The 27645-nt window shown below is 39.1% G+C and overlaps 1 protein-coding gene across 2 annotated transcripts; it reads left to right on the top strand.

Annotated features, from left to right (window-relative positions):
- Positions 1 to 119: 119 nt before the first annotated feature.
- On the top strand, positions 120 to 27563 carry LOC132200382 (slit homolog 1 protein-like). 2 transcript variants are annotated; one of them, XM_059625809.1, is made up of 6 exons: positions 120 to 333; positions 660 to 892; positions 21532 to 21641; positions 23208 to 24586; positions 25091 to 25267; positions 25353 to 27563. In XM_059625809.1, the coding sequence occupies exons 4-6, from the start codon at positions 23231 to 23233 to the stop codon at positions 25464 to 25466; spliced, it is 1647 nt and encodes a 548-aa protein (XP_059481792.1). In that variant the 5' UTR covers positions 120 to 333; positions 660 to 892; positions 21532 to 21641; positions 23208 to 23230; the 3' UTR covers positions 25467 to 27563. The 2 variants fall into 2 exon arrangements, with proteins under 2 accessions (XP_059481792.1, XP_059481791.1); XM_059625808.1 differs by lacking the exon at positions 21532 to 21641 and having other exon boundaries at positions 121 to 333.
- The last annotated feature ends 82 nt before the right edge of the window (positions 27564 to 27645 follow it).

The raw sequence follows: 27645 nt of genomic DNA, 5'->3' as shown, positions 1-27645 counted from the left end.
TAACATTTTGCCCACCAGAGGTCTTCAGCGTTGTCTTCCGCAGCTGCATTGACGACGGAGCCTCTTGCGGCAAAACAGGCAACCACTGCAATGACAGAATGTCTTTCATTGCCAACGTGAATGTGTTAATACGAGGCGGTGAGCGGTCGACTTCCCTTATTAGTGGGGGACGAGTTACGTTGGTAGCGGCCAAAGCGACTTCTTCAGTCTAGCAGCAGGGCATGAAAATTGCGAAAAGCAGCAGCTTCACCATACACAAGCAAGCACAGCACCGACTGGGACGGAGCAGATGTAACTCAAGACGGTCACTGTTTTGAAATGGATACTCGGCAGGTATGTGTGAGAAGGCAACAGTCTGCTCATCTATTCTTAACCCTTTCGCAGGCAACGCACCTAGGATTGTTCAAAGCCTTGCAAGTGGGGTTCGCATCGCCAAAAGACAACAATAGTTGTTGTGAGGGGCATTAGCATGTTTTTGTCGCTCACTCATTAGATTTCCTGCTGTTTTTCGCCAACGGTGCAAAGTGGGCGAAAGCAGATTTCGGGTCCGTTTTTGCACAATGGGGGCGGCCAGGGTCGTTATTTAAATTACTCATCAGCCCGAGGACGTTCTCATAGATAAAAGATAAGCGAACACGCCCTTTGTGTTTTTGTTGCAGATCTGACAAGACGATGAGCTGCTTTTGTCCGTGCGGGATGACTTGAATCACCAGCAGCAGATTTCCGTGTGCGTGTGTCTGCTGCTTCAGGCCTTTGGACCTTTCTGACTTTTCGTTTATTTTATCAGCGATTTATATCAGTTCGTGTTAATTTTTCGTGACGTGTGCTGCTGACCGTCCGTCGACACCTTTGACAGGATAGAGATCCTCTGCTCGACATTCATGATCGACAGGTAAGAAAATTCGTACATTATGAACTTTTATTTTGACTGGGCCCTTTTATCCAAATTATAACCAAATGCTAAAAAAAGTTGATACTAATTCCGAAAAAAAATTCAGTATGTTTAATTAAATAAATTTTTTATTTTATCTCCAAAAGAAATAAAATGAAAATAACATAATTTTTTTATTTTACTTCCTGAGTAAGTTCTTGGAAATTCTTTAAAAGACAAAATGATACAATTTTAATGAAACAACAATTATTAAATGTTTAAGCCTAACTGTTATTATTATTAATTATTAGAAATAATTATTAATTTCTGCAAATTTTTAATTTTTTTAAGTGAGAAAAATTTAAGTGATTTGAATTGATTTGCAATGCATTTGGAGAACTCTTTGATTGCCACCCATTCCGCTGTGTTTTTTTTTAACGTTTAGCTGTTTTAATGTAATAATTATCTCTTAAAACCGGCGAAAAGTAATTAAAAAAGCAGGGATTTTGTGAAATCTTGAATCAATTACATCAACAAATCTTTGGAGCAAATTTGCTTGGTTTTTTTTTCATTCTTGCTTGTTAAAGAAATTCGTGATCAAGCTTCATAGAAAATAATGATAAAAATTACGAAAACCAGGTTTTGCCACTATCACTTGATAATAATACAGACAGAAGTGTGCACTATGTAAAATTTATATAGATTTACAATCTACTTTGGTTTGCAGAGCGTTTAAAACTCTGGTTCGCGGAAATCGAAAGAGAAAAACACTGCCGCAAAAAAAACTCGGCGAGGTGCTAAAAATACAAATGAGCGCAATGTTGGTCGGTCGCGCGCGATTTCCTGGTATACGAAACATGAATAATTCGCGCGCGCGTAAACTCTCGCCTTCGCACCGCAAGCAATGCGTAATTACACTTTTCAACTCGGAAAAGTTGAAACACCCAAGCTCGAGAGTGAAAAATGACGTCAGCCTCTCCTTTTGAACATTCTTGCTAATTAATAACTGTCTTGGCGAGAAAAATGAATATTTTCTTTTTTCGTTTGGGCAATTAGCACCGATTTGCCTACGTATTCAAATTTGTTCCTTTGAATTTAAACAAACCAAGCTCTTGACCTGCTGGCGTTGCTTCTTTTGGCAGGTTGGGCCAACGACCCAGTCTCTCCGCTTCATTAAACGAGCAGATTTTTATTTTTTTTTGTATCTCGATCCTTGTGCCCCTATCATAAACTTGTTTCTCATTTTTTCTGCTCTCAGTGGGTCGGCTCAATTTTTTATGATTGATATATAAATATTGGCCCTCTCTCTTTAAAATTTTTGTTTTTGTGTGTGCGAGAACAATTTGTTTTTCACTCCAATTAACGCGGGCGTGTTTCAAAACTATTGGCTTTCAGTTCGTGTCAATCACTTGACACGGCGCTTTAATATTTCACCCAGGCCGCTGACATATCTCAAATTGAAAATCTACCCTGTGTATTATTGCTATGGTGCTGACTATCCAAGAGTATATCTCCGGCATTAGAATGGTCACAGCTGAGATCTCTGCAGCCGAAAACGCGTTAATATTTCTTTGAGAGGAGGCGCACTTATACATGGTGGAATTTAAAATTGCTTTCCAGAGATCGATGCGGATGCGATGGAATCCGCAAGATGAAAACGCCCGAGGGGAAAGAAAAAACGTCCGCAGAGGGATGATAACCCGGAAATTTGAGAGTTTATGTGCATTTTTGTTGAAAATGTTTATATTTTCTAAGTCGTTAAATATGAGATTTTAAATATAATTTATATTTTAAAAGCAAAAAAGATTTCCATAATTTATCATACTTGTGAAAATCTTGAATTGTTTATATTTGGCAAATTATTGCTCACAGTATTGCTGGTGATAGATTAATAAACTGGATTTGAAAGTTAATTGTTGTGAAAAAATAGGAAAAAAGATTGCTTTCATAAATTGAAATTAAATAAGTTACAAGAAGAAATTTTACCCTTAAGAAAACAACAACATTATTCAAAATTGGATGAACAAAATTCCCCTGCAAATTCTTAAATGAAACTGAAATATTTGTATTCAAAATCACTTTCAAAGATCGTGAGAAATATAAAAATTTTCGTCGGGTTTTCTTGATGCCATAAATTATAAAATTTCATCGAGTCCACCTTTTTTTTCAAAAAATTATTGGTTCGGGTTGCACGGTTTTCTCCTTCGCGGGCCAAAAAGAAAAATCCCTGTGTTTTTATTGATCATTCACAAAACTCCATAAAAGCGACCTGGCAGACGTTCAACAAAAAGACCATAAATTTCAGGTTTCTTTCTCTCTTCACTTCGTATTCTTGTCTCGGACGCGCACGACTTTATGATTGAAGCGGGATCGAGAGTCGGTTTTTATTAAAGGCCCAAAATACCAACTGCACGCTTTCTGACCTTTCGTTTCGCTGCACTTAATTAGGCAGCCCCGAAATTAGGGCTCTTTTCCGCTGGCCGAGCCGCTCTCTGAAATGGGAAAATAATGGTACCTTACTCAGGCCACCCTGAATGCATCTCGCTCCCCTGCACGCTGCGGGTGAAATCACCTCCTGTCGAACATGTCGGTGCAAACAACTCTAGTGTGCAGGTAGTCGCCGACGGATGAGCTTTCTAATGCACCCTCTCAGGTCATTTTTTTTCCGCCACCGCCGACAGAGAGAAAAGGACCCTTCTGCCTGGGGGCGCAATTATTTGTTCGACGCCAGCATAGGATCTTCCTTACCTTGTTATTTAAAACAATTACGGTCGGCAGATTTATTACTTTAATGAGGCAAACAACAATTTTTTTTCACACGGGTGACTCACTGTGTTTGAATCTTTTAATTTGAGACCTTTTGCTAAAGGGAGGTCTTCGGAATGAATCGAGTTGCTCCAAAAAGAGGAAAGAAATTTGAAATTTATAAGTTATTGAAATTATTTAAAAAATAATTGTTAAATAATTTATTTCAAAGTTTTTCATGACCTTCTAAAAGAAACTTCAGTTAGAAAGTTAATAAATTTTCATGTAAAACGCCAAATGCAATTGTGAATTATAAAAGTACTTAGTTTCTTTCCAAAGAATAACGTTCAATTTCTTATGATTTTAAATGAGGAAATTTTACAGCTTGGAGCAAATCCAAAATCGCTTTGAAAGTTTTGTTTTCCTTTGCTCGATCGTCTTACGAAGGTGTGGAGCAGCATTTGCGCGCCAGGCGGGAAGTTCGGCGTAAATATCTATTTTGTCTTGGTGGCGCACGTTAGCGCCGAGTCGTGGATGAAATTTTAAGTCTGTTAAGCGCAAACTTTCATAATTAGCCATGTGTTATAAAAGCACGTTGCTTTAATGAGAACTGCCGTGCTGAGGAGGCGCGCATAAAATACCAAAGTTGAAGGCCGCGTGCGCGCCGGTACTTTACGGTTTGCAGGAAAACATTAAACGTTGATGCTAATGAAAAGTAATTGCTTTTGACGTTTTTTTATTCCCTCTCTTGTTTTAGTGTATGCCCGAGAAATTGCGTGCAAGCAAATTTTGACTTGAGCCCAGAGGAAAGACTCACTCAACAGGGGTCGTTAAAAGTCATAAATTTTAATGTTACAATCATCTAAAAACTTTGGAAAATGAAATTCTTGAATATAATAATATTATGTAATGCAAAATTCTCATGAATGAACCGATGATAACATGAAAACATTTAATTTTCTCTTAAGCCAGCTCTCAAGGTGTTGAAAGAACTAAATATTATAATCTGAGTGAGAAAATTTCTTCAAAATCCACTCAATCATAACATATTTCAACTTGGCGCCAAAATCTTTGAAAGATAAAATACGCAATTTGGGACAAAATTATTTTATGAATAAACCATTTTTAGGAATTTATTTTTTGAAATAAAAAAAGGAAATTAAAGATTTTTTTGCGTATTAAAGAGAGCTGCTTTTGATTTTCGTGATTAAGCGATCAATCGTGCAAATTGCCTCAAACTATTTATATAATTCCTCAATATTGTTTTTATTGGAAATTTTTATTATTGAAATTGACTTCAAATTTGATTATTTCAAATCATTTTCATGAAATGTTGATGGAATCATATTTTCGAAAATTTATCAAAAAATACATAAGTATTTGATTTGTGCACCTTTCGCTGTAAAGCTTATTATTAGAAACCATAAAATATGTTCCTAAATTGCAAAGCAGAAACTTATTAATGCAACAAAGCTGTTCCACAAAATAAACTGTGCTGGTGGCACGCGAATTTGACTTCATTAAAACAAAACGCAAACAAGAGCCCGAATTAAACTGTGCACAGAGTCCGGCGCCAGTTTCGGCCACGAGCAATGCGATGCTCAACAGCAAAACGCTCTCATGCGCGCGGAACCAACAGGGGAACGAGCTGCGCCGTGTTCCAGGGGCTATCCCAGATCCCAGCAGCAGCCGTTAATTGTGTACTGTTCATGTGAAATTAGCAGGAAGGCGCGGTGGCGGCGGCAGCGGCTCTCTCATGTATGCAAAATAGTTCCGAAATTTAATTAAAGCGAACATGGCTGGTGGTGCTCGGCGGCGGCACAGCGCGGCCTCGGGGCTTTTTCTTACTCACCGAAAATATTAGGTGAGCACCTTGCTCGGGAAAGAAAAAGCCATCACAGAAATTACAAAAGAGGCACCGAAATTATATTACCTGGGGCGCACTACACTTCAAACAATATTTTCTTTCCTCGCCGAATAAATTTGCGCCACACTGGAGAGAAAAAAAAGAAGTGGAAGAAGAAACATGCAAATCTGCTGCTGGATATGTCATTTCCAGAATGAAATTTATCGCGCAGTGGCACTTTTTGCACCGCGCCGCTATGTTCGCCACACAAAGCGAGTTTTTGCCCTTTTTATTTTAGCATCAAAGTGTGTTTGCTGAAGCAGAATAGGTCAAAGGTTCAGCCACGAGGTGTGACACTCCACTTCGCCCCAACTATTTCAGATGTACATAAGATGCACACCTACATATAAGTTGCCGACCTCTGCAAATTTCGAGGCGTGTCAAGCTTCTCTCTCGCGCCGGGTAGGTTTATATACACTTCTGATATTGCAACGGGGAAAGTTTTTATATATTATAAATATATTTTTCGCAAGAGCATGTTTGAATGCTTGATTAGAGAAATGCAGTGTTACATTAACCGAAAGAATAGAAAATGTTTGCCTGAAGTCGAGCGTGAATTTTCGACATGAACGAATCGCCCCACTTCTTCTTGTCATGCTCAAATTTGAATCGATTAAGTATACTCGGAATGAAATCATTTATAAATCCGTTGCCGAGAGAAGGACGAATCGATTATTAAACAAAGCTAGCTCATGCTGCTGTTGCGAGTCGCCCCAGAGCTGCATAAATCAATGTGCATCGATGACAAACGCCGCTTGCTGCATGCCATGCCTATGGAGTTTGTAGTCGAGCAGAGCGCAAACGTGCTGTTCATAATAATAAAAGTTGCATATTTATAGCTCAAGTACATCGAGACACCGCCGAGATAATTATTTGAGTAATTGTGTTAGTCACCATATGCATATGCGTTACATGCAAAACCATGCGGTACAACGACATATGTGATAAATAATTTTATTAGACGATTAAAAACAAAAGTTATTTGCATCTTAATTCAAAATTATATAGAGATAGTTTATTAGCTCGTTAAATTATGTAATTAAACCTCAGCTATATGTACTTATGCGGCATTTGAAATCTTTCTGGGTTTATTATACATTAAGAAAAATAAAAAATGAATTTTAAAATAAATTTAGAATTATTACGTTCAAAAATACTCGCATTCACACATAAATTTTAAGCAAAAACTGCCAATATCCGAATTACAGAATTCATTTTGGAATTTATAAAACTTCATTGTAATAATCTGACGCATTTTGAATTGAGATTTCTGGACAAGATCTTTCTAAAATTCATTTTTTTTTTGGAATTCGCAAGAAGACCAAATAAAATATTTAAACTAAAATTTTCTTAAAAAATTTAAAAACTTGACTTAAGTTTTTCGAGATAAAATACTGCGAAATCGATTTCTAGAAAGGCACTAATTTAAAAGAAGTTTTTCTCCAAATCTCAGAAATAACCAACAAAAACCTGCATCTTTTTCCCATTAATATCGGCCCGTTCCGCCAAATGCAGCGCGTGTTCAACACTAGCAAAGGACCATCAATCCAAAAACTGTTGACAGTTGTCGCCCCCATGCACAAGCAGCTCAATAACATCATTTCAAATCCGCACTTGAAGGTTCTTTAGTTTCTTTCGCAGGTGCACTTAATTGCAGCATCTCTTCTGGTTGCACATGTGCTCTGGAAAAGCAGAGCGAGTCGTCGTTTTCCTGCAGTCGCGGCAATCTATATTTCAAAACTTTGCGCAGAGAGAGAAGTGTTAATCATCCTCTCTCTCTCTCTCTCCCCGGTTCATTATCATGCAGTCGAGATCTCCGCGCACGCTGCACGTCTCTGTGTGCTTTTGCGCCGCCGTGCTGACCACCTACTTACTTTTTGTATTACCGTGTCGGCGCGGAGGCTCTCGCGACGAAGGTCAGCCAGGTTCTTCTAATGCTACAATACCTGCTGCTCCGTCACCACCGAGAGAGTCCTTAGCGACAGTACAAGTAGAGACAATAGCCCGCGAAATAATCCTCCTCGGCCGGCAGCAGGTTTTAATAACAACTTACTCGTGTCGCAAAAAGCGGCCCCCTGTTCGTGTTGAGCCGGCCGAATTCCCACTAAAAACGGACAAAAAGCGAAAGCACTCCGAAAAGAGCTCAGAATTTCAGCAACGACGACACGAAACAACTCTCCTTAATTAAAACTTTATTTCTGCCCGCCTTTATCTCGCAGCGTGATCATGTGCGAGTATTTTCCACCAACAACAACTAACTTTTCTACGTTTATTTATTTAAAGTGGATATGTATACCTGCCGCACGGGTGTGACTCATTTTGGAGCTTGGATCAGTTTCAAAATTATATAAACCGCGGATGTTTATGATTAAGAAAAACCGCTTCTAAATTTTATCGTGCAACTTCCCGGTAAATTTGAAGGGATTTTTTGATGGCGTAACTGTGAAAATAGGACTATTTGCAAATTCTAGTTTTTTAGGGGAAATTTAAACTCGTTATTTCATAGTCAAGTTTTTGTGTTATTGTAAATATTTACAATAACTTCATAATGAGTCAATTTTTGGTGTTAGCGTCGCAGGCTAAAAATTTCAACGCTTGTAGTTGGATCTCCATTTGAACATGATTAAATTTTACTAAACAAAAGTATTTGTATTATATTTTTGTTTTTCTTCTTTGTATACTAATTTGATTTTGAACGCGGCGCATTAATTCAAATTCATCAATGATTTTCATTTATTATCAAACCCTGGAGCATCAGTAAAATCTCTCTACTAAAGTAATTTTTGAACTGAAAAATATGCTTTGGTATGAAATTAAATTAATCCTACCACTCCTATTGGCTTGAAATTCCTTTAGAGATCTAATGTGTTGGGCGCATCCACTTTAAATATGTGAGAAAAAAGTTTGTTTGTGTCGCTGAAAGCTTGATGGTAATCTAGCCTCGCGAAACAACATTAAATTCGCTCCCACGGAGCGAAAAGTGACCGAAACACTCTGCACTCGTTAAAAAAATCCGCCCCCGGAATAAATATGAAACGCCGGCTGTGGTGCGCAAATGGAAAATAAAAGAGCGGCTCAACGCACTAGAAGATTGAAAAGTGCCTTTCGCGCTCTTTTGTGGTGTTATTTTATGGAAATGGCGCTGAGCGGGTGGCGAGGATAATTTCTGGCAGTGACTCAATTAAACTGTTAAATCCAATTTACGACCCTCTCGGGAGGGTTGTTTTGGCACTGCGCGCCTGTTTATTCAGCCAGTAAATTTTAAACATGCCGGCTGCATATTAATCACAATAATTCCGAGAGCGTGAGGCTTAGAAATGGCCCCTAGAAATCAAATGCACGCAGCAGAATTTCCCTCGGCGCTGCACTTTCAAATCTCGGCTGCTTTTGTTATTTCGCGGCCGGACGGCAGAATTATGGCCGGACGTTAATCAGATTTAACTTGTGCCGAGAGTGGATAAACAAGTTGCTGGGAAAAAGTCTTCTTGGGCACCAAAACTAACTTTTCGCATCGAGTGGGCAAATTTTTCAAGAGGCCGCTGCGAATTCATCACTCTTGAGAGTGATAACAGGGCGCGGCTCTCGTGCACAAAAAGAAGCATCCGAGTTTTGATAATTTCCCAGCAGCCAGCAAACTTTCTTCCTTCTTCAGCGATGGCGGCTGCTGGTAACAAATAGGCGCGCCCATTTCGCTTCTTCTCGCCGAAAATGCATGGGTTGATATAACTCAAACTCCAGCAGCACTTCATATATACAAACATGCTCTACTCGCTTTGGTTTTATTTTTGCACTCTCTGCAGAGAGCGAGTAGGGTGTGGTCGGTCTGCGTGTGAGCGCGGAAAATTCTCTGCTTTTTCCAACTGTCGGTTCGTGATGTATGCATCAAAACTGCTGCGGATGGCAAAGCAAACGTGCTGTTACATCGAGAGAAGCTTAAATTATTCCAACGGTCGCTGCTCTAGCTCCGGACGAGCTATTATTCTTCTCGCCTTGCGAAATGTGCAATAAAACTTCAAGTGCAAGCTGTGGCGAATTTGTTTTACGAGCGCTCCCCTATCGCACCTCGCTCGCTGGAAAATAAAGAATGCAGTTTTGCAAAAGAATTAAAGTTGGACTTGACAGCGTGTAATTTATGGACCATTTCTTTTATAGTTATTGCTAATTATAATTTCATGAATACGTCCATTTCTTTTTCTCTGCGGTAAATTTTCAATTGCAATTATAAACTTGTACAAGTTTTGTATATTTTGAAATATTTACTGTAAAAATAGGAATATATGAAAACAGGAAAACGACATGGCTTTTAAAATTCATATACGAAGACATCATTTCTAATATTTTCATATTTTTTACATAATTTAAGTAATTTGAAAATTAAACAAATTTGAGTGAATATTCATTAGGTAAAAATGAATATTTTGTATCTTCACTTAGTAATTTTTTTTTTCATTTATTCATCTCGTTTTTTAAATGAATTAATCCATTTGATCAAAACTAGAGATTTATGATACTTTGGTAAAATAAATTCAAGATATTTAATTGAATCAATAATCACCGGGGATTGTTTAATATGATTATTATATTAATTTTATCATTTTAATTGAAAACACACTGTATATATAATTAAAACAGTGACATTTGTTTTGTGACTTTTTTATGCCGATGTTTAAAAATTAATAAGAGAATTAAATTGAGGAAATAATTACCCCAAGCAGAAGACTGAAAACCTCTGTTTAAAGAATGACACTTTGCCATTTATATTTTGCTGCTTTTTTAAGGGTCATTACCCAGGTTATCAATCACGGACAAATTTCCAACAAGTTAAGCTCTTTGCTTCTTTTTTGTCAGCGACTCGTGGCAGCAGCGCCGCACGATGGCGTGTTATTAAATCGTAATTCCTCGGGCATAAGCTTCGCCTTTGCGGCGCGGCTATTCCGCCGCCTAGGAAAAAACGCTCCATTATCTGCCCACCACCCTAATAATAATAAATTTCACGTCGTTAGCACACACTCATTATTTCGCAAGCGCCCAGCGAGCTGCGCTGCGCACTGCTAACCGGAAAACTTGAGAGCGGTAATCAAGATTTTGTCAAGTCCCCGTGGCACCCACACGCGTAACTGCGAAACTCGATTTTTCCCTCTCGTCCGAGCCCTCTCCGCATTTTTCATTATAAAAAGTCGAGGAGGCGTGCTACGCGCACTCCTCTTTCTCATTTTATATCGCGGCCCCCGTCTTTCTCTCTCGTTATTTTATCTTTTCCGCTCGGCTTGGCTCGCTCCTTAAGTAATTAGTAAATCTTTGTTACAAACACGCGGCGCGTAATAAGCAGCTTCGTGTGCATGTGATGAAAGTAGATCAATACCGTCGCCGCCGCCGCCGGGGGACGTTGTACAGCTCAAACACATGCTTCATGTGTGCATCGGACTTACTGTAATCATGGCTGGTAATGATTGCAATTCTAGTCCGTCGGCCTGTTTTGCATGCTGTACCCGACGGCCGACGCGAAATTGAAACCAACGATGCATTCATTTTCCATCATCGCAACTAACTCTTTTGTTCCGGCGCCTGCCTCGCGCGCTGAGTGCTTTTATGTATACCAGCTCATTACATTATACGCATGCAAATTTCCATATTTTATCCAGCCCTGCAATATTTTAGTCCAAAGTGGAGATCACCAAAATTTACATGAAAAAAAAAAATGGGAAAATGGGATTTTTTTCATGCAGTTTTATGTCGGATGACAAAACTTCAGTATATTTGCTTAAAAAACGCAAATAAAAAATGTGAGGGGGGGGGGGTAAGAGGGCGCTTATTTAGCTCATTGAAAAAGCGTTTAAGTATAAAGCATTTTATTCTGCCTAAATTTTGACTAATTTTGTTAATGAAATAAATATTCAATAAATTGAAATAATTGTTTTTTAAATCACAATTTTTGTGCTCAAATGGTCAAAGGTTTTGAGGAATAATTATATATATATGAATAATATAAGGAAACTATATATGCAAGATTTTTTTGCCGAAAAATAAATAAAAAAATTACAAATCTAACAATTGCATTAAAATTAGTTTTTTTTTGTAAAATTAAAATTTCCAAAAAATAAAGCCTTCAAGAATGTTGATTTCAAATTTTTTAAATACCTTAAATAATTGATGTTCCACTTTACCGGCTATGTAAAAATCTTAAAAGTCGAGTTTCCACCCAAAAGGAATTCGAGCTTTGAAAAACAAATTCCGACTAAAGCCGGTGCCCAACCAAAAACGCAGCACTCCAGCCAACAGAACGCCAATTTTCCAAAATTACAAAAGCTTTCTCTCGTTTTGTTATTTTTTTCCCGTGGCGGGCGTTTTTTGTATCGGACTTTTAAACCGGAGTCGTAAAAGCGTGCAAAAAGCAGCACTCTCTGCATAAATTTGCGCTAAACTGCGCCACGCGCGGGTTTTTGTATTTCCCTCGCTAAAAATGCCACCGCCGAGAGGTTATTTCAATATTTCATCCACCGCAGAGCTCTTTGTATTAAATTGGAAACGCAGCGAATTGGTGCGAACGACTTTAATTGATTCTGTGTGCTCCTTTCCTCCTTTATTCCGATGTAATAACGTCAGGGTTCGTTACGGCGGCGCCGACTCTCCGATAATGATTTTCAGCGAGGTACATAAGGAAAAGCCTTTGAGCCCGCAGCATCGATTACAAGAAATTAATTTCAAGTGTCAAATGCGTTCACACCGCTCCATGCAGCAGGTCTCACACCGGCCGCCTTTGATTCTGAATATCAAGGGCCGCACCTCTCACGCATTTGAAAAGAGTTTCTTGTTATTCCGCTCATTTTATAGCGCGGGTTCTCCCGAGACGAGAATGAGATAGGATTATTATCGCTGGAAACAACGTCGCCTCTTGATAAAAGAGGAATAAAGTCCGTGTACTTTATTTTTTATTTCCTGTGTAAAAAGTTAGGGTTGGGGATAAAAGTCGGTTGGTTTTGTTAAAAATTTTATAAATTTTCACCAAGACTGAGTTTATAAAAAAACTTTAATTATTACAAAAATTTCTGACAGTTGAATTCTTATGGAAAATATCAAATAAATAATTTTCTCTGCATATTTGAACGTTAAAAGCAGTCTAAAGGTAAATGAACTTCTTATAATTGCAATAAGAAAAAAAATCGACATTTTCCCCATAGTGAAAATACATCCTAGTGGCTACATGTTATACATTATATTTCTTATATTTATTTGAAATAATTGTATGGTAGGTTTCCAAGTATAGAAAGTTCCGATATGATAATTATTGACGAGCAAAAGAAGTTTCTTCTTGTTGCGTCGCTCACGTCACGGCAAACTCCTCGAACGACCAGCAGCTTTTTATTTACAAATCGTCACCGCTCATCTCTCTCTCTCTGAAAAAGGCATTTTTTATTACAAAGCACGTCATCTCTCTGAGTTTGAACGGAATAGATGAAGTCCTTTTATATACTAGCTTGAAAATAATGAAGAAGAAGTTCTTCATCGTCGTCAGCTGCAGCCAATAATATAATATGAAGATATTTCACTCTTGATCAGTTCCTAATGGACTTCTTGCAGTGACTTTTCAATAAATTCCTGATCCGACAATAGAGCGGCTGCCGCCATGGGTAATGAAGTGCGATGTATATTTTATTCAACAGCAGCCTGCTTTCATTCTTTGAGAAATATATTTTCGTGTGGTATACAAAAAAAAGTGGCGCCGCTCTCTGATATTGACAAATTTTTCACTTGGCCACTTTCAAAATGCCAGCGTGACGCCGCATTGTGTGCCTCGATTTTCTCATTATTTCACGATTGACTGGACCAGCCGGAGTAGAAAAGAATAAAGAGCGAGCTCTTCTTTTTGCTGCCGGGGATAAAGCTGCTGATTTGTAAGAGCACGAGAGAGATGCTGTCGAGAGCACAATAAACATATAAAAGGAGCGCACTCGAGTTGAAGAAGATGCGTGGCCGCGGGACTATTTTTTCGTCCGAAGCTGCACGCCGGATTTTTGTGCAGTTTCATTGCTATTTGTTGTTCGTCGAAGGTCTGAGAGGCGCGTGTTATCAAACCGCAGCTCCTTTTCAGATGTTTTGTTAAAGCAAGTTTACATCTTTTGAACTTTTTGTAAATTTGCTCTCGAGAGATGCACCGGCTTTCGGATTAGGCAAATTATCTGTCGCGAAAAAAGTCGTTGAGAGGAACAAATGGAGATTGAATTCCCTCACCCCTCGCATTCCGAGAGATTTTTTTGTTTACCTTAGCTTCTTATCGCATTAAGGCGGGAGGAAACGTTTTTTGCTCTCTTTTAAGACTGTGGGGGACGAAACTGCAAGAATCGCTAATTTTTTTTACTCGGAACTTTCCGGTTAGAAACTTCTCTGCCGGCGCTCATTGCAATGGAAAATTGTTTGGCTGCGAATTCCGAACGCGATATTAAAAAAGTAAGACTTCTTGTGATGTTTATGAAAAAAGTATACGGCCCTCTTTGCCAGTTATAAGAGGATCAAAGTTGATGATGGTTTTTCATTTCAAAAGTTATGTACTCGGGCGGCATAAAAAGTCGGTTCATCTTTTCTCATTTCCTGACTTTCCACCCCATACGGAGTGGCCAGAGCTTATTGTTGGCGCCGTACCAAAGGAGCAGGAAAGGGTTTGCGAGGAAATTGTTGCTGGCGATGTAGCTTGGCTCTCTGATGTATAACTCGAACTTGGCAAGCAGAAGCCGCCGCTTCAATTACCATCTCTGTACCGCTCTATTCCATAACACGGCAGCAGCAGCTGGTTTAAAAAAAATCAAGGAGATTGCTAAAAAACCGGAATATAGGAAATTACAGGTTAAATTACGACTTAATCATATTTTATTGATCGGGTCTATTATCTGATTAAAGTGACGGGAGAGATCAGAGAGGCAAAATATTAATTTTTGCCTAATTTATGGAGGAAACCCTGTGATGAAAATTTATGTAGCAAAAGTTTATTCCCTTACAAGACTTTATGATTAGTTTTGTAATTTTGCACAATATTTTACAGTTACAAAGGAAAAAGATGGAAGAAGTGATTTTTTTTTTAATAAATTCATAAGTCAGCCATAAATGTAATTTAAATTAAATATTACATTGAAAGGGTCTGAAGAAAAAATTATTTAAAAAAAACCACTCTCTCCGTCAGTGCAAATTCTTTTTGCAAAAAATAATTAGTCTTTGAAGTCAACAGAAAAGGCGTGTTCTGGAGCAGCAGACTATTCACCATTCTCTATCATTAATTCACCCTTTTAACTCCAATTAACGACCGCGGGAGCTTGTTAGTGCGGTCGTTAATTACCGATTTACGATTTCTCTTGGTACTTTTCCACGCTGCACGTAATCTCGAGCTGCGAGTGGTAATAGGATTACCAGGTTAAAGTAAGCATAGATGATGCCTGGCGTGAATAACCCTTGCCGAAGCTGATCCGCCAATTATATGGGGTGCCAAGTGTAATAAAGACCCCTGCTTTCGGGGAGAGCGAAATTCAACCGCACACGGCGCTGCCACACGCGCGCGCCTACGTAAATTCATAATGATGCAATTAACGGCGCGCGACTGAAATATTGAAATGAAAACTTCGCTCGATATACTCTTTTCGTGTTTGCGGTTGAAGTGAAGGCATTTTTAATCAAACCGAACTGCTACACGCGCCGGTGTTAAGGGTGACGTTTAATTTTAATATAAAAGTCGGAATGCAAATATTTGTGAGCGCGCGAGCGAGCGACTGGTGGCGCCGGAAAAATGAGATTTTTTAAATCAAGGGTGGAAACAGCCCCTGTGCGGCTGGCAGCCGACGGTGGCAATAAAAATTCTCTCTTTTCTCTCTCTCTCGCTGTTACACATCGCATAGTTCTCTCTCCGCCAGTAACAAATCACTTGAGATTTGAGCTCCGGTTTGTGCCGCGGTCGTCGAGGTACAAAGGCGAAATTTATTCTATAGATGAAAATCTGCACGGAAAAAGTGCGCGTCGGCTACAAATTGAATCTGAATAAAATTCCAGCCGCAGCTTCATTATTTCACTTTGCCGCTAATAAAATTAGACCAAACGAGAGGAGAGCGCTAGCTTTTTTGGGATTGCTTAAACAATTGAAGTCTTTGTTATTCCTGGGGCGCGCACTCGAGGTGAATCTTTTCCTTTTGCAACTCTGGGCTCGAGTTTTGTGCAAAAAGCAGCAGCAGCAGCAGCATCAAGAGCTGCTTTTCACTGAGCAAGCGTAATGCCGCGTGTGCTTTTTCCCTTTTCCTTTTTATCTCCGGCGGGCTCCGGAGAGTTGTTCAATTTGTGTCTCTCTTCTCTTTGCTGTAAAACAAACCTCCCCGCAGCACAGACGCCTCTGCTTAAATAATACACACGTCTAAAAAAAGGGAGGAAAAAAACAGCGCCGTGCGCGCACGCCTTCTCCATTCACGTGTAGATAAAAATAATGACACCGCGGGCGCAGATTTTTATTTCCGAATGTAAAATTGAATGGTCTCTTATACATATAGCAAAGGGGGAAAGGGCAGGTGGGAGCCACACGTCTCCGCAGCTCTCTCGCCGCAGCCTCCGCAGCTGCGAGAGCAGTCACGTGATTAAGTATGCCAGCCAGGGCAGGTGCAACACACGCCCAAATTGGTGGGCCCGCGTCTCCGCAAAGTGCCTCGAATACGCGTCGTCGTCTGCGCCTCAACCGAAATTATAGATGTGAGACTCGTAAAAGAGGTTGGAATAGAAATTAGGAATTAGCGTTATTAGTCAGCAGGCAACATTAATTCGGCGAATTCATAGATGCTGGTTTAATAGAATTATTAGACTTCCCTGCAATCAAATTTTAGCACAACCACTCTTTTTATGTTCCAAAAGCAGCCTTCGTAATATTTAATTTGCATCAACATGAATATAAAATTTATTGACCGCAGGTGTCACTTTGTTCGTTTCTCAACTAAATTGAAACCGTATACGTAAGTTGAGAAATATTTCTAAATTATATGATATCAGATAATATATGATTAAATGTCAAGTAGAAATAATCTAAGTACACCAATTGACCTTTTAATCATTTTTGATAAAATTTACAACACTTCGTCATATAAATTAATTTCATTCGCTAAAAAAATTAAAAATTAAATGAAGAGATTAAATATTGTTGATTTAGTTATAAAAATGTTTTATTTAATTTAATAAATAATAAAAAGACTGTTAAAAAAAAGAATGTTGAACAAACAAAAAAATTAGTTAAATTATAAAATCCCAATGAAATAACTATTTATTAAACCTGATTAAACCTTTTTTCAATTTGAGACCAAATCATTTTCAAGAGACATCAATTTAAACAGCAATCTTCAGATATAACCTGCAGATGAAGCTGTCTGATATTTTTGCCTTTTCTTGCACCTTTAAAAGCAACAACTATTTTTACTGATGTTTGAGGTGCTGATGTTGCCACGCCAAATGCAGCCTAATCAACACTAACAATCTGGTTGACTGACTGGCAAAATGGGTTTTATCGTTTCCTGGAAGTTCGTTTCTGTACAAATTTTATTTACAATGACTGCAGAAAAGAAGCGTGATTTTTTCTCATCCCGCGAACTGAATGATTTATCTCACGTTGCTGAATGAAAAAGCGTTTTCCTCCCCAGCCTCGGAGCCCACAGGTATATTTATTTTCCTATTTTGCGATCTGGGCACACAAGGTTGAGCTCACCCTGAACAATGGGTGTCAGTCACCCTCTATCTATTGATGGGCGCTGCAGAACAAATTGTATACCCACGGTGCGTGTCCTGACTAGGCATTGGGGGATGAAGGAATACGAAGGTTGCTTTCAACGCACACCTGCCTGTTTGATGCTTTTTGTGAGGCTTGGGAGAGAAACGCATTGACCAGAACCAAAGATATAAGCAACTGGCCAACAAAATACACAATGCACCTTTATATTATCATTCCCACAGGTAAATCGGAAGATCAAACACAAACCCCAAAATTTCAACAAAAGAATATATTATAAATTATTTTCCACTGTGGAGAGGGTCAAAACGGTCAAAATTTCTCTGCTCCATTCAACCGCCGAATTCGTTCCATTTTCATTCAAGAGGGAAATAAGAAATTTACGATTTGAGAAATTCGAAAACAATTTAAGACCACTTGAGAGTGCACACATGCCTGCCTGCTGGGTTGTAAGAACCCATTTTCCGCCCCTGCCAGCACTTAGCCCCGGGAGGAATTCGTTGCTTTTTATGGACTGCTGCAATTCGGACCCATTCCATAAATTGCAGGCGCCCAATTTTCTCGTCCATGCAAAATCTTTTTCCCAGCTCGCGTTTTACGAGGCTCTTATCGGGAAATAAATTTCCCAGAAGGCAATCTCTGCGGGTGGTATGTATTTTCTCCTTTCGCTTCTTCCATAATACTTTATGATTGAATTACTCATCGCTCTTGATTCGAAAGCGAGAGTGGAAGGCACATTTCGAGACGTATCTCGCTAATAAAAGCCAAACATGCGGGCTGCTGATACCAGAAGAGGAAGCAGCTCGCAGAGAGGAAGACGGAGCGAGTTCCATCTTCTCTCTCTCATTCTTACAGCTTTTGTTATGAAGTTAGTCGTTGGGGTGGCTGGCTGGCTTCTGATCGTAATGACCGGCTATTGTAGCCCTTAGTTCCTGCCGCAGCCAGAATCGCTACTTACGCTAGAGATGGTCATCAGAGATTGCTTCTGCCGAAATCGAGCGAAAGAACTTTTGCTTTTCTATATGCTGCTGGTTTTACGCGGCAATTTCGCCGAATCCGTGCCCGGCGTCCACAATCCGCCTTCGCCAAAGTTTGTTTTCGTTCGTCTAATTGTTTTCGCCAATTAAATTGCTGCCGGCGTCAATCAGCAAAACTTGTTCGCCTTTTCGGTCCTTCCGTTTCTCGTTTTGAAACTCGGGCCAGGAAGACATCAAAAATTATATCATATTTGACTCGACGCAGCAGGCGATTTGTTATCGCAGCTCTTTTTGCCCTTTATCACAGAGGCATTCGTAACGAGTTGCAAAAGTTTTCTTTATCATTCCGATTGTATGAGGAAAAGAGAAACTTTTCGGCGCTCCCCTCGCAAATTTACGTTAACCGAAACTTCCGCAGCACCAGATTGGAATTCACTCAGCAAAAGCCGATCGATATCAGATTTACCTGCGACGATGACGTGCTATGAAAATGACTAAAACAACAGAGGCCTTTTTAATCAAACATTATGTCACTTTAATCCCGCACACAACATTTACCGCCCTCCGGATTAATTTTGGAAGTTGACTTCAGAAACGGTAGCAATACTTTTTGATGGCTGAAACAATATTTATTTTTTTGAACGATTTTTCAGAATTTTTCCACGTGCCAAAAGCTATTATGTCATAAAAATTATTGTTTTTGAATTAAATAATTCAGAGCGGTAAATCTTCTTTCAAAGATATCGCAAACAAAATACATATTGTGGCATAATATGCTTGAAGTTCAGACTTTTTAAATAAAAAAATCATTATTTTAATATTACTTTTAGTTAATATTATTTGTAAAATCGTACAAAGATTTTTTCATGATATTTAATGATAGTTTTTTTATACAATTATTTTAAAATTACAAGTCGTTTTAAATTTTTGAATATTCAATCTCATTTAATTATTTTCCATTTTATTATTTATTTAACTATCGTTTTGATATTTATCTTGTGATAGAGGTGATCCCTCTTTGAAGATGCAATTTCCGGCAAAAAGTGTTTGTAAAACTTATTGAGTTGAGGTGCGGCTATATTTTTGGCAAAAATGATAACTTTTTGCCAAACGTTATTATTTGCCTTTCTGACATTTTTCCATTACATTTGGCCGCAATCTCCGGCTGGAAATGAAATTTGATATTCTGCTCGACGCAGCTTTGTGCTCTGCGATGCCGAAAGAGCGAAATTATCTGGCGGCATCGGTGCGTCGCGAGCGCGTTTCACTCAATGGTGCGTGCTTAAAAATCGGTTTTGGCTTGCGACTAACTTTAACTGCAAATAACAAAGCGCACAAACGACAAATCCGGACGGTAAAAAGCATCCCCTAATGAGGTGTATTTCCTTGTGTGTCGCGGAACATTTCATTTCCGCCGCCGCCACCGCGCTCTGGCCGAACGAAATCGCTGTGCGTGAGGCCATCTGCCATGGCAAAGCACCCCTTTGCAGCAAGCCACCCGCCCGTCACCGACCGCACACTCGCACACCCTCCTGTCGACATAACTCAGCCAGGGCAAAAAACGGCGCGGCCGACAAAGGAAATATCTCTCCCAGTCCACTTGCGCGCACATTATAAAATGCTGCATCGCCGCACCATCAATTTCGGAGCGGCCCGCAAAGTCCATTATTGCGAGTCGTTCGTTCGTTCGTTCGTTCGTTCGCCGGGAGAAATTTATTTATTGTTGCAGTGCATTAGGCCCAATTAAAGCCAGAGGCCATCTGCATGCATTCTGCTGCGGCGTGACGAGACCGACTCTGATTTGATTACTGGAGAGCTGTTCTGCGCGACAGGGCAATAAATTTCGAGCCGTGTCGAATCTCCCCTTTGCATTTTGGCGAAATTCTCCCTTCGCTAACGACGACGTCAGTTGTGAAGGGCTAATTTGCCCCTGAGCTCTGTATCTAATTCGCAATGGAATAAGGGCGCTTCACATTTTAATTGGCATCAGTTAATTTAATTTTGTAATTTTCAAAAGTGCAAAATGTAAAATCTGCAAATTTATAAAAATATAATAATAATAACATTGAGTATATCATTAAAATTACTGTTTAAAAATAAAATATCTCTTGTGATGATAATATGGAATTTTATTATTTTATAACTTTTTGAAATCTGGAGCTAATTTAACAAATATATATTTAATTTGGTTAACTACTAATTAATAACAAAAAAAACTTCTAGAATGCTGAAGAAAAAAAAATTTTCTGCAATTGTTTAGTTTTCTAAATAAAAGAAAATTAGCAGAAAAAACCCTTCTCTGATAGTGAAGTTTCATAGCAAATTTCTCCAAAAGAATAATTTACTCAATCTCTGCACTGATAACATTATTTGCGAGCACGGAACCTACCCTCATATCTTGCAAAACGCCTAAATTAGCCCCATATTCCGTGCTCCAACGAAGCTCCAGTTGCATAATGCGCTCTTTGCTCCCGGCCGCTTTTTTCCGCTCGCTCTCTTATCAGCGAAACGTCCCTAATACCACCCTGGCCTGTATGTGGGACACGAACGGTAGCGCACTACATAGAGCTCTGTGTCTCTCTGCTCTTATATGTTGTAATAATGCGCACCATTAGAATACCCAAGCGTGGTGACAAGAAGCTTATAATGCTATAAAAAGCCCTCACTTCTTGTCTGTAATGTCACTAATGTCTGTGCTTGTTCAATTATCATGCTGGTTGGTCTTCCTGCAGCTCGGATCAAATTTATTATTATAACACTCTTCATGTCACACTATCTTTTATAAAAAAAAGTTGTGATATTGTTATATGATTTATAATGTAGGGTGTAAAACGAGATGGTACTATTTTCCTGCAACATTTTTTGTTATTAAGTTAATCAAAAGGAAGTCGTCTATTTTAATATAATATGCAATTTTCATTTGAATATAGACAAAGTTTTGAAAAACTTTCAACTTTCACTACCTGCATAATATTAATAAAAGCAGTTTTAAATTGAAAACATTTAAAATAAATTTATAAATTTGTTAGTTTTTAATTTTATTTATCTTAGAAACAAACAGTTGTAAATAATGTAAAGTTGTTCCATTTTATCTTTAACAAAGATAATAAAAGAAATAATTTTTTTGCAAAAAAATTTTTATTGCAAAATTAAAATAAATCGTATTTGAGAAAACATAACGGACGTTTTGCGTTCACACGCGTTTTTCTCGGCAATTTCCACAGAGTGTTTGTCCGCAGTTGATGATAAAACGTTTTTGCTCTTTCCACGAGGCATGATATTAAAGCACCACATATAGTTCTCAGGTTCTCTCGCCTGGTCTGGTGACTCGCATGCATACACCCTGCAACCCAAAAGCTCGTCGTTGTGTGAGTGCGCGCTCAAAGTAATAAGAACCAGGGGAACCAAGTAAGTGGACGAGAAAAGAGAGTGAGCTTTTTATATTTTCCAAAGCTGACGTAATTGTGATAAATGATTCTCACATACAGCGCACCGACCCTGCTCTAGTCGCGCATATTAGCCGCGTTGAAAAGGCACTTGAAAGGCGCGCTGCGAGCAGGAAATTATCACCCCATATCATCTGCATTAGTGGGTAATAAGTTTTTCAGACGGAAAAAGCACGAGTGTTAGTTCTCAGGAGACTTGCTCGCTTTTTCTCTCCGCCGGTGTGAGCATGAGATATAAATAATTCCGCCGCAGCTCTGGAAAACTTTTAATTTTATCTACTCGGTTATGCACTTATGGCGGCTCACTTTTTTATTGTTGAAATTACTTTTTGCGGTTTTAATCTGCTGGGGCGAATTTGGCTGTTGATTTACGAGACTGTTTGTTTATTTTTTTTTTGCGTGGACGAGATGCAAATTAGAGCCGGAGAGAAACTGATTTATTGGCCGGCGCTCGGTGAAATTCGCGAAAGCCATACCTCAGAGTTCAGCGTATTGAGAGGGAGATACGTGCAGTAATTGAAAATTTATTCAAGCGGAGATATGTATCACCGCCGCGGTGCTGTCAAGAGGAAGTTACAAAGTTTTCTTCCTTGCTTTTTTATACAGAGAATTCAGTCGATTAAAAACAAGTTTATTAATGCCGCAGTTGAGTTTTTCAAACAAAAGTTGCCCAAGCACCGATAATCCGCGCCTCAGCCTTGTGTGTGTGTGTGTGTGTGTGTGTGTGTGTGTGTGTGTGTGTGTGTGTGTGTGTGTGTGTGTGTGTGTGTGTGTGTGTGTGTGTGTGTGTGTGTATTACAGAGATAAGAAAAGCAAAGACCTTTGTCAGACTGTTGGGTACATAAAAAAATCACGTATTCTTCTTTAAGCTACTGAAGTAAAGTTTCTTTCAAGTGCCAACTTGCAAGCTATACTTTTAAAATACAAGTTTATTGGAATTTGCTTCGATTTCTGTTTGCTGCAGTGCAGAGATATTCATTGGTTAAAAAATGTTTCAGTCGTGGAAATGAAAAAAAAAAAATCAGAAAAATATTTAAACCTCAGAACTAATCATAATATTCAGCTAATTTCGTGTGATTAGAGAATATGAATACTCTCAGAAGATAAAAATTCCTTATTTAATTAAAATTTGAAAAGCTAATATCTTTGCAAAACGATTAAAAAAAACGTTTACAATTTTCAAATTAATAATTCATTTGAGTATTTATTAATTAAAAATTTACCAATGGATTTAATTTCATTAAAGAATGCAAAGTAAACCAGATTTTAGTATTATTATTATTTTTTTCAATTTGTAAGTAGTCAAGGGATATAAATTATAATATTTATAATAAAAAATAAACAGGCAGCTTTTAAAAACAAATCTACTTACACAATAATACAAAATTCTGGTTTTAAATTCCGAGACCCCTGCTATGTGTTAAATGAGGAAAAGATTGTTCTTTGCTCCCCCTTGCCTTTGCCGAAACCGCACTCGACGAAACATTTCACCAGGTCATTAATTAGCCGTCGTCTTTCTGTGTTGCAGATGTGGAAGCAGCAGTCGGCACGATGAGACTAATGATCGCTCTGCTGGTGTTGGCCACGGCCGCCCTGCTGCCACCGCGCGTCTCCGCGACCTGTCCGGCCGGTTGCGAGTGTGACGACGTCAAGCTGGTGGTGACCTGCGTGGCGACCAACTTCAGCATAGTGCCCATCACCCTGAACCCGTCCATCCAGCGACTCATCCTGCGCCAGAACAAGATTCGCTCGGTCGAGGCCAGCATCCAGTTCTACCCGCAGCTGCTCTACTTTGACCTCTCCTACAACCACCTGCTCAACATCCCCAACAAGACCTTCAAGTCTCAGGGCAAGTTGGCCGAACTGCACCTGGCCAAGAACAAAATCACCGGCGTCTCCTCAGGGTCCTTCACCGGCCTGACCACGCTGGCGGTGCTCAGCCTTCGGGGCAACTTCATCGAGGAACTCGGCCCCAGTGCCTTCAGCACCTTGACCAATCTGGAGGAGTTGGACCTCGGCCAGAACAGACTGACCAACATCCACAAGGACGCCTTCAAGGGCCTCTCCAACCTGAGCATCCTCCACCTGGACGACAACCAACTCGTCTTTGTGCCGACCATCGCCTTCCTGCCCCTCATCAACCTGGCCGAGCTCAAGGTTGGCCTAAATGCGTTCAACGCCTCCGTTCTGCCTGACGACGTCTTCCAGGGACTGTCGAAACTGTCCGGGCTGGACGTCTCTAGCTCCAACCTGGCCGCCGTCAGCAATTTTGCTTTCCGAGGCCTCTCCATGCTTCGGACGCTCAATTTGGGGGACAACCAGTTTAAATTCATCCCCACCAAGGCCCTGGGCCAACTGCCCAGACTGGAGGAATTGAAAATTGGACAGAACGCGTTCCCCTCTTTGCAGAGCAAGGACTTCGCTGGGCTGCACAATTTGAAAACTCTGGAGATCATCGGGGCCCAGGATTTGGAGAGGATCGAAGACGGCGTCTTTGCTGAAAACCGAAATTTGGAGTCGCTGATTTTCATCGGCAACAAGAAGCTGCAGGACATCCAAGCCGGGGCGCTGTCCGGCCTGTCCCGGCTGAAAACGCTGGTCCTCAAGGACAACGCTTTCGTGACCTTTTCCGAGTCGATGGTGAACTGGTCGGATCTGCGCCGACTGGACGTCTCGGAGAACCCGCTGTGGTGCTCCTGTGCTCTTGTGTGGCTCAAGAGAGTGCTGATCGCAAGAGAGGAGCCCACGATTGCTGCCATAAACCCCGATGCGAGATCACTGCCCATTTCGAGTCGTGCTTCTGGAGCGGCGCAAGTGCTCTGCGACTCGCCTGCACAATTAAAAGATAGGAGTCTCAGATACTTATCAGACGAAGAACTCGGATGCTCCACCAAAGACTCGACACAGGTTAGACACATTTTAATTGGATGCAGCCTCAGTTTCATTTGTTTCGCCGAGATAAAGGGCGCCGGATAATGAAATTCTTAAAGGCCCGAAAGACCCATATGACCTGGAGTCACAATTCACTGTGCCTAAGGACTAAATAAATTTGCAGAATTATTAGATTAATTTGGAGATTTGTTGAACTTATATACATTTTACTTGAGGAGGCACTTCTGATCAAAAAAACCTCTCAAATTTATTTTGGTGCTGTTTTTTTATTCATATATTAAAATATAGTTTTTTTTTGTTTTTTAATTATCTACCTGTTATTTACAATTTTAAATTATAAGTTACCTTGCAGATTAATCCAAAGAACTGAATTATTAAATAAAAATCGCACAAATTGTAAAAAAAAAAAATTTAATTTAAAACAAATTACTTTAAATTGTCCCCAATTAAATATTAAAAATTTTCTGTTGAGTATTTATTTTAATTATTTTATGTATTAATTTTTGTCTTTGTTTGCAGATGGCTGTCTTGGCTGGAGTCATCTTCATTGTCCTCCTGGTCATCTTAGTTGTTGTTTTCACCCTGAGGAGATTCCGACGAAGGGTGCGCGACGCGCTGAAAGACCCGCCGCGGTGGTTCCCAACGAGATCCGCGTCTGGTGCTGCCATAGCTCGCAAAGAGCACGAGTACCAAAAGGTGAGCTGGACTGTTTGCTTTGACTGTTCGGTTGACGTCACCTTTCTTTTGAGCAAACACACTTACCCGAGTCCTTCTATTGCAGGCTCAACTTGGTTGTGGTGACGACGACTACATGATAAGAGCGGGGGCTCTTGCGGCCAACAACGTCCATCACTACGGACACAGCCTGAAGCCAATTCCTGTAACTGAGCTCTGAAGAGGGCGACTCTCAATATGGTTGTGACTGATTTTCAAAGAAGAAGAAGAAGGTTGTACCCACACCCATGCCCATCGGTACCAGCAGCTGATGAACGAGCAAAGCGGTCTAAATTCTATAGGGAGTTCTACCTCTTTGTTTATGTAACACAAAGGGCTAAGGTGTTCTCCACAATGAGAGAGCACTGTTTTAAAACTAGTCTAAATTTTGAAGTATCTATAAAGCAAAATACTTACTCATAATATTAATTCCTGACAAAGTTTTTGGGCATCAAATCGTACTACGTAAAGAGAAGTGCCCGGATCCATATTATTTAGTTTCAAAACCAATGAGATGAAGATAAGCATGTTTTGATTTTATATTAGACCAACGGTCCATATCATGAGTAGAAACAAAAATTCAAAAATTTTGAAAATTCCATATCAGCATTTTTTAAGTTTTATTTCTCAAGACAATAGTTATTTTTTAAAATGCCAATGAACTTACTCTTCCAAAGCAAAGACAAAAGTTTTCCACAAATAATAAAGGGAAGGAAGCGAAACAATCATTTCTACTCTATTAGTAGGGAACGACTCTTAGCGTGATATTATAATAGTAAAAAATAATATGAACGTGTTTGATTGTGTATTAGAAAAATTTGTGATTTTCTTAATTCTTCCAATAATGTACATCTTTATGATATAACATGAAGAAAAAACCTGAAACGAGACCCTGTTTGTATTATATTTGGGAATTTAAGGCGATTCTTTTTTAAAGTGCTGCAGACACATTCCATTATATGAAAATCTGAACTTCATGTTCCTTAACCTTAAGTAAAAGAGCAACACTAATCACAATGTATAATCAAAGAATCTCATACTATTAAAAATACGTCTCAAATTCTGTGTGGGCACATCTCAAAAAATTGAAAATATGCCAAATTGCAATACCTTTTAGACTTTGTACGTGTTTAATCATTATTTCATGTAATCGTAGTGCCATAATACAAAAATTGGCCAATCGCATTCTTGAACAAGAGATGCAAATATCACCTGCCTGCACAGTAGTTCCGTGAGGATCATACTTTCTGCCTTAAATTCGTCAGCAATAAAACTTTGCACTGGAAAAATTAAATTTTGCCACACACTTGCTCATTTCTGTGCTATAGAGAAGGGAAAACAAAATGTAACTTGCATAATCTGAATCTGTGCTTCTAATGGTCAACGAGTTATCCAATCAAGGGCTGAACTGGTCCTCGAGTACGGATGGCTTCTTCCAACACCCTATCCATTCTATGACACCAATATTTCACTGAAAAACTCGTCTGTCCTGAATTAACTTTTTTTTTCAAATCTAAGAACCTTTAAATTATTTGAAAAATATTTAAATTTAAAAAATTTAATTTTAAAAAAAATGTAAATTCGAGTTTAAAATATGTCCAAAAATTATGGTGTTTTAATTATTGATGAACTGCAAACCCTTCCTATAGGAATATATGATTATTTGTTGATCTCCTTGAAAAATTTATAATGAAATTGTATAATGAGACACAAAATGCGTTATGTCCAATCCAATTCCCTCCATCCCCTTTGTTGTACATTTTACTAGACTAGAGCGCTGCCTTTTCAGTGGTCTATAATACTTTCCATATTCTAAATTGGTGTGTTTTGCTATTGAAAATACCAACTCGCCGCAGTTGACTTTTGCATATTAATTGACTACACATAGAGCAGGCGACACTCGTAATAATTGCAGCCAGCAAACACTATATTTGTGAATTGATTAATTACTCGACAGCTTTTCACAAACATCAAATTCCATTTGTAATACATCACGCGTACAATACACTTGAGTAATAGTCCAACAGTCTGATTACATGCATAATAATACATCAATGTGGCTAAACTCTGTCAGTTAACTAATATATGTGTCGTCCCCCTTTTCCCGATAAAATAAATTAATACGAACCTATTTGTGTAGATGTGTACCACACAAATGTGCAACGCAAAATTTTTATTTTCTACAAATTATGAATGTGTACAGACTTTCTTGTTTTTTCGTGTACATAAAAAAAGAGGAGCGAAGATGCCAGAGTTATAATAAAATTGATAAAGAATACATCATACTCCAGTTTGATTTAATTTTCCTCAAACAAAATAAAAATATTTTAATCAAATGAAATAGTGAGCAGCTGTCGACC

This window comes from Neocloeon triangulifer, unplaced genomic scaffold (genome assembly GCF_031216515.1).
Source record: "Neocloeon triangulifer isolate White Clay Creek 2 clone unplaced genomic scaffold, ASM3121651v1 ptg000014l, whole genome shotgun sequence".
NCBI classification, from domain to species: Eukaryota; Metazoa; Arthropoda; class Insecta; order Ephemeroptera; family Baetidae; genus Neocloeon; species Neocloeon triangulifer.
The sequence above is the reverse complement of the archived record's forward strand: the minus strand, read 5'-3'. Positions and strand labels throughout refer to the sequence as shown.

Coding starts and splice junctions, on each gene's coding strand:
- LOC132200382 (XM_059625809.1), top strand. CDS start 23,231: ATGAGACTAATGATCGCTCTGCTGGTGTTGGCCACGGCCGCCCTGCTG. Junction 24,587..25,090: donor CCACCAAAGACTCGACACAG/GTTAGACACATT, acceptor CTTTGTTTGCAG/ATGGCTGTCTTGGCTGGAGT. Junction 25,268..25,352: donor AAGAGCACGAGTACCAAAAG/GTGAGCTGGACT, acceptor CTTCTATTGCAG/GCTCAACTTGGTTGTGGTGA.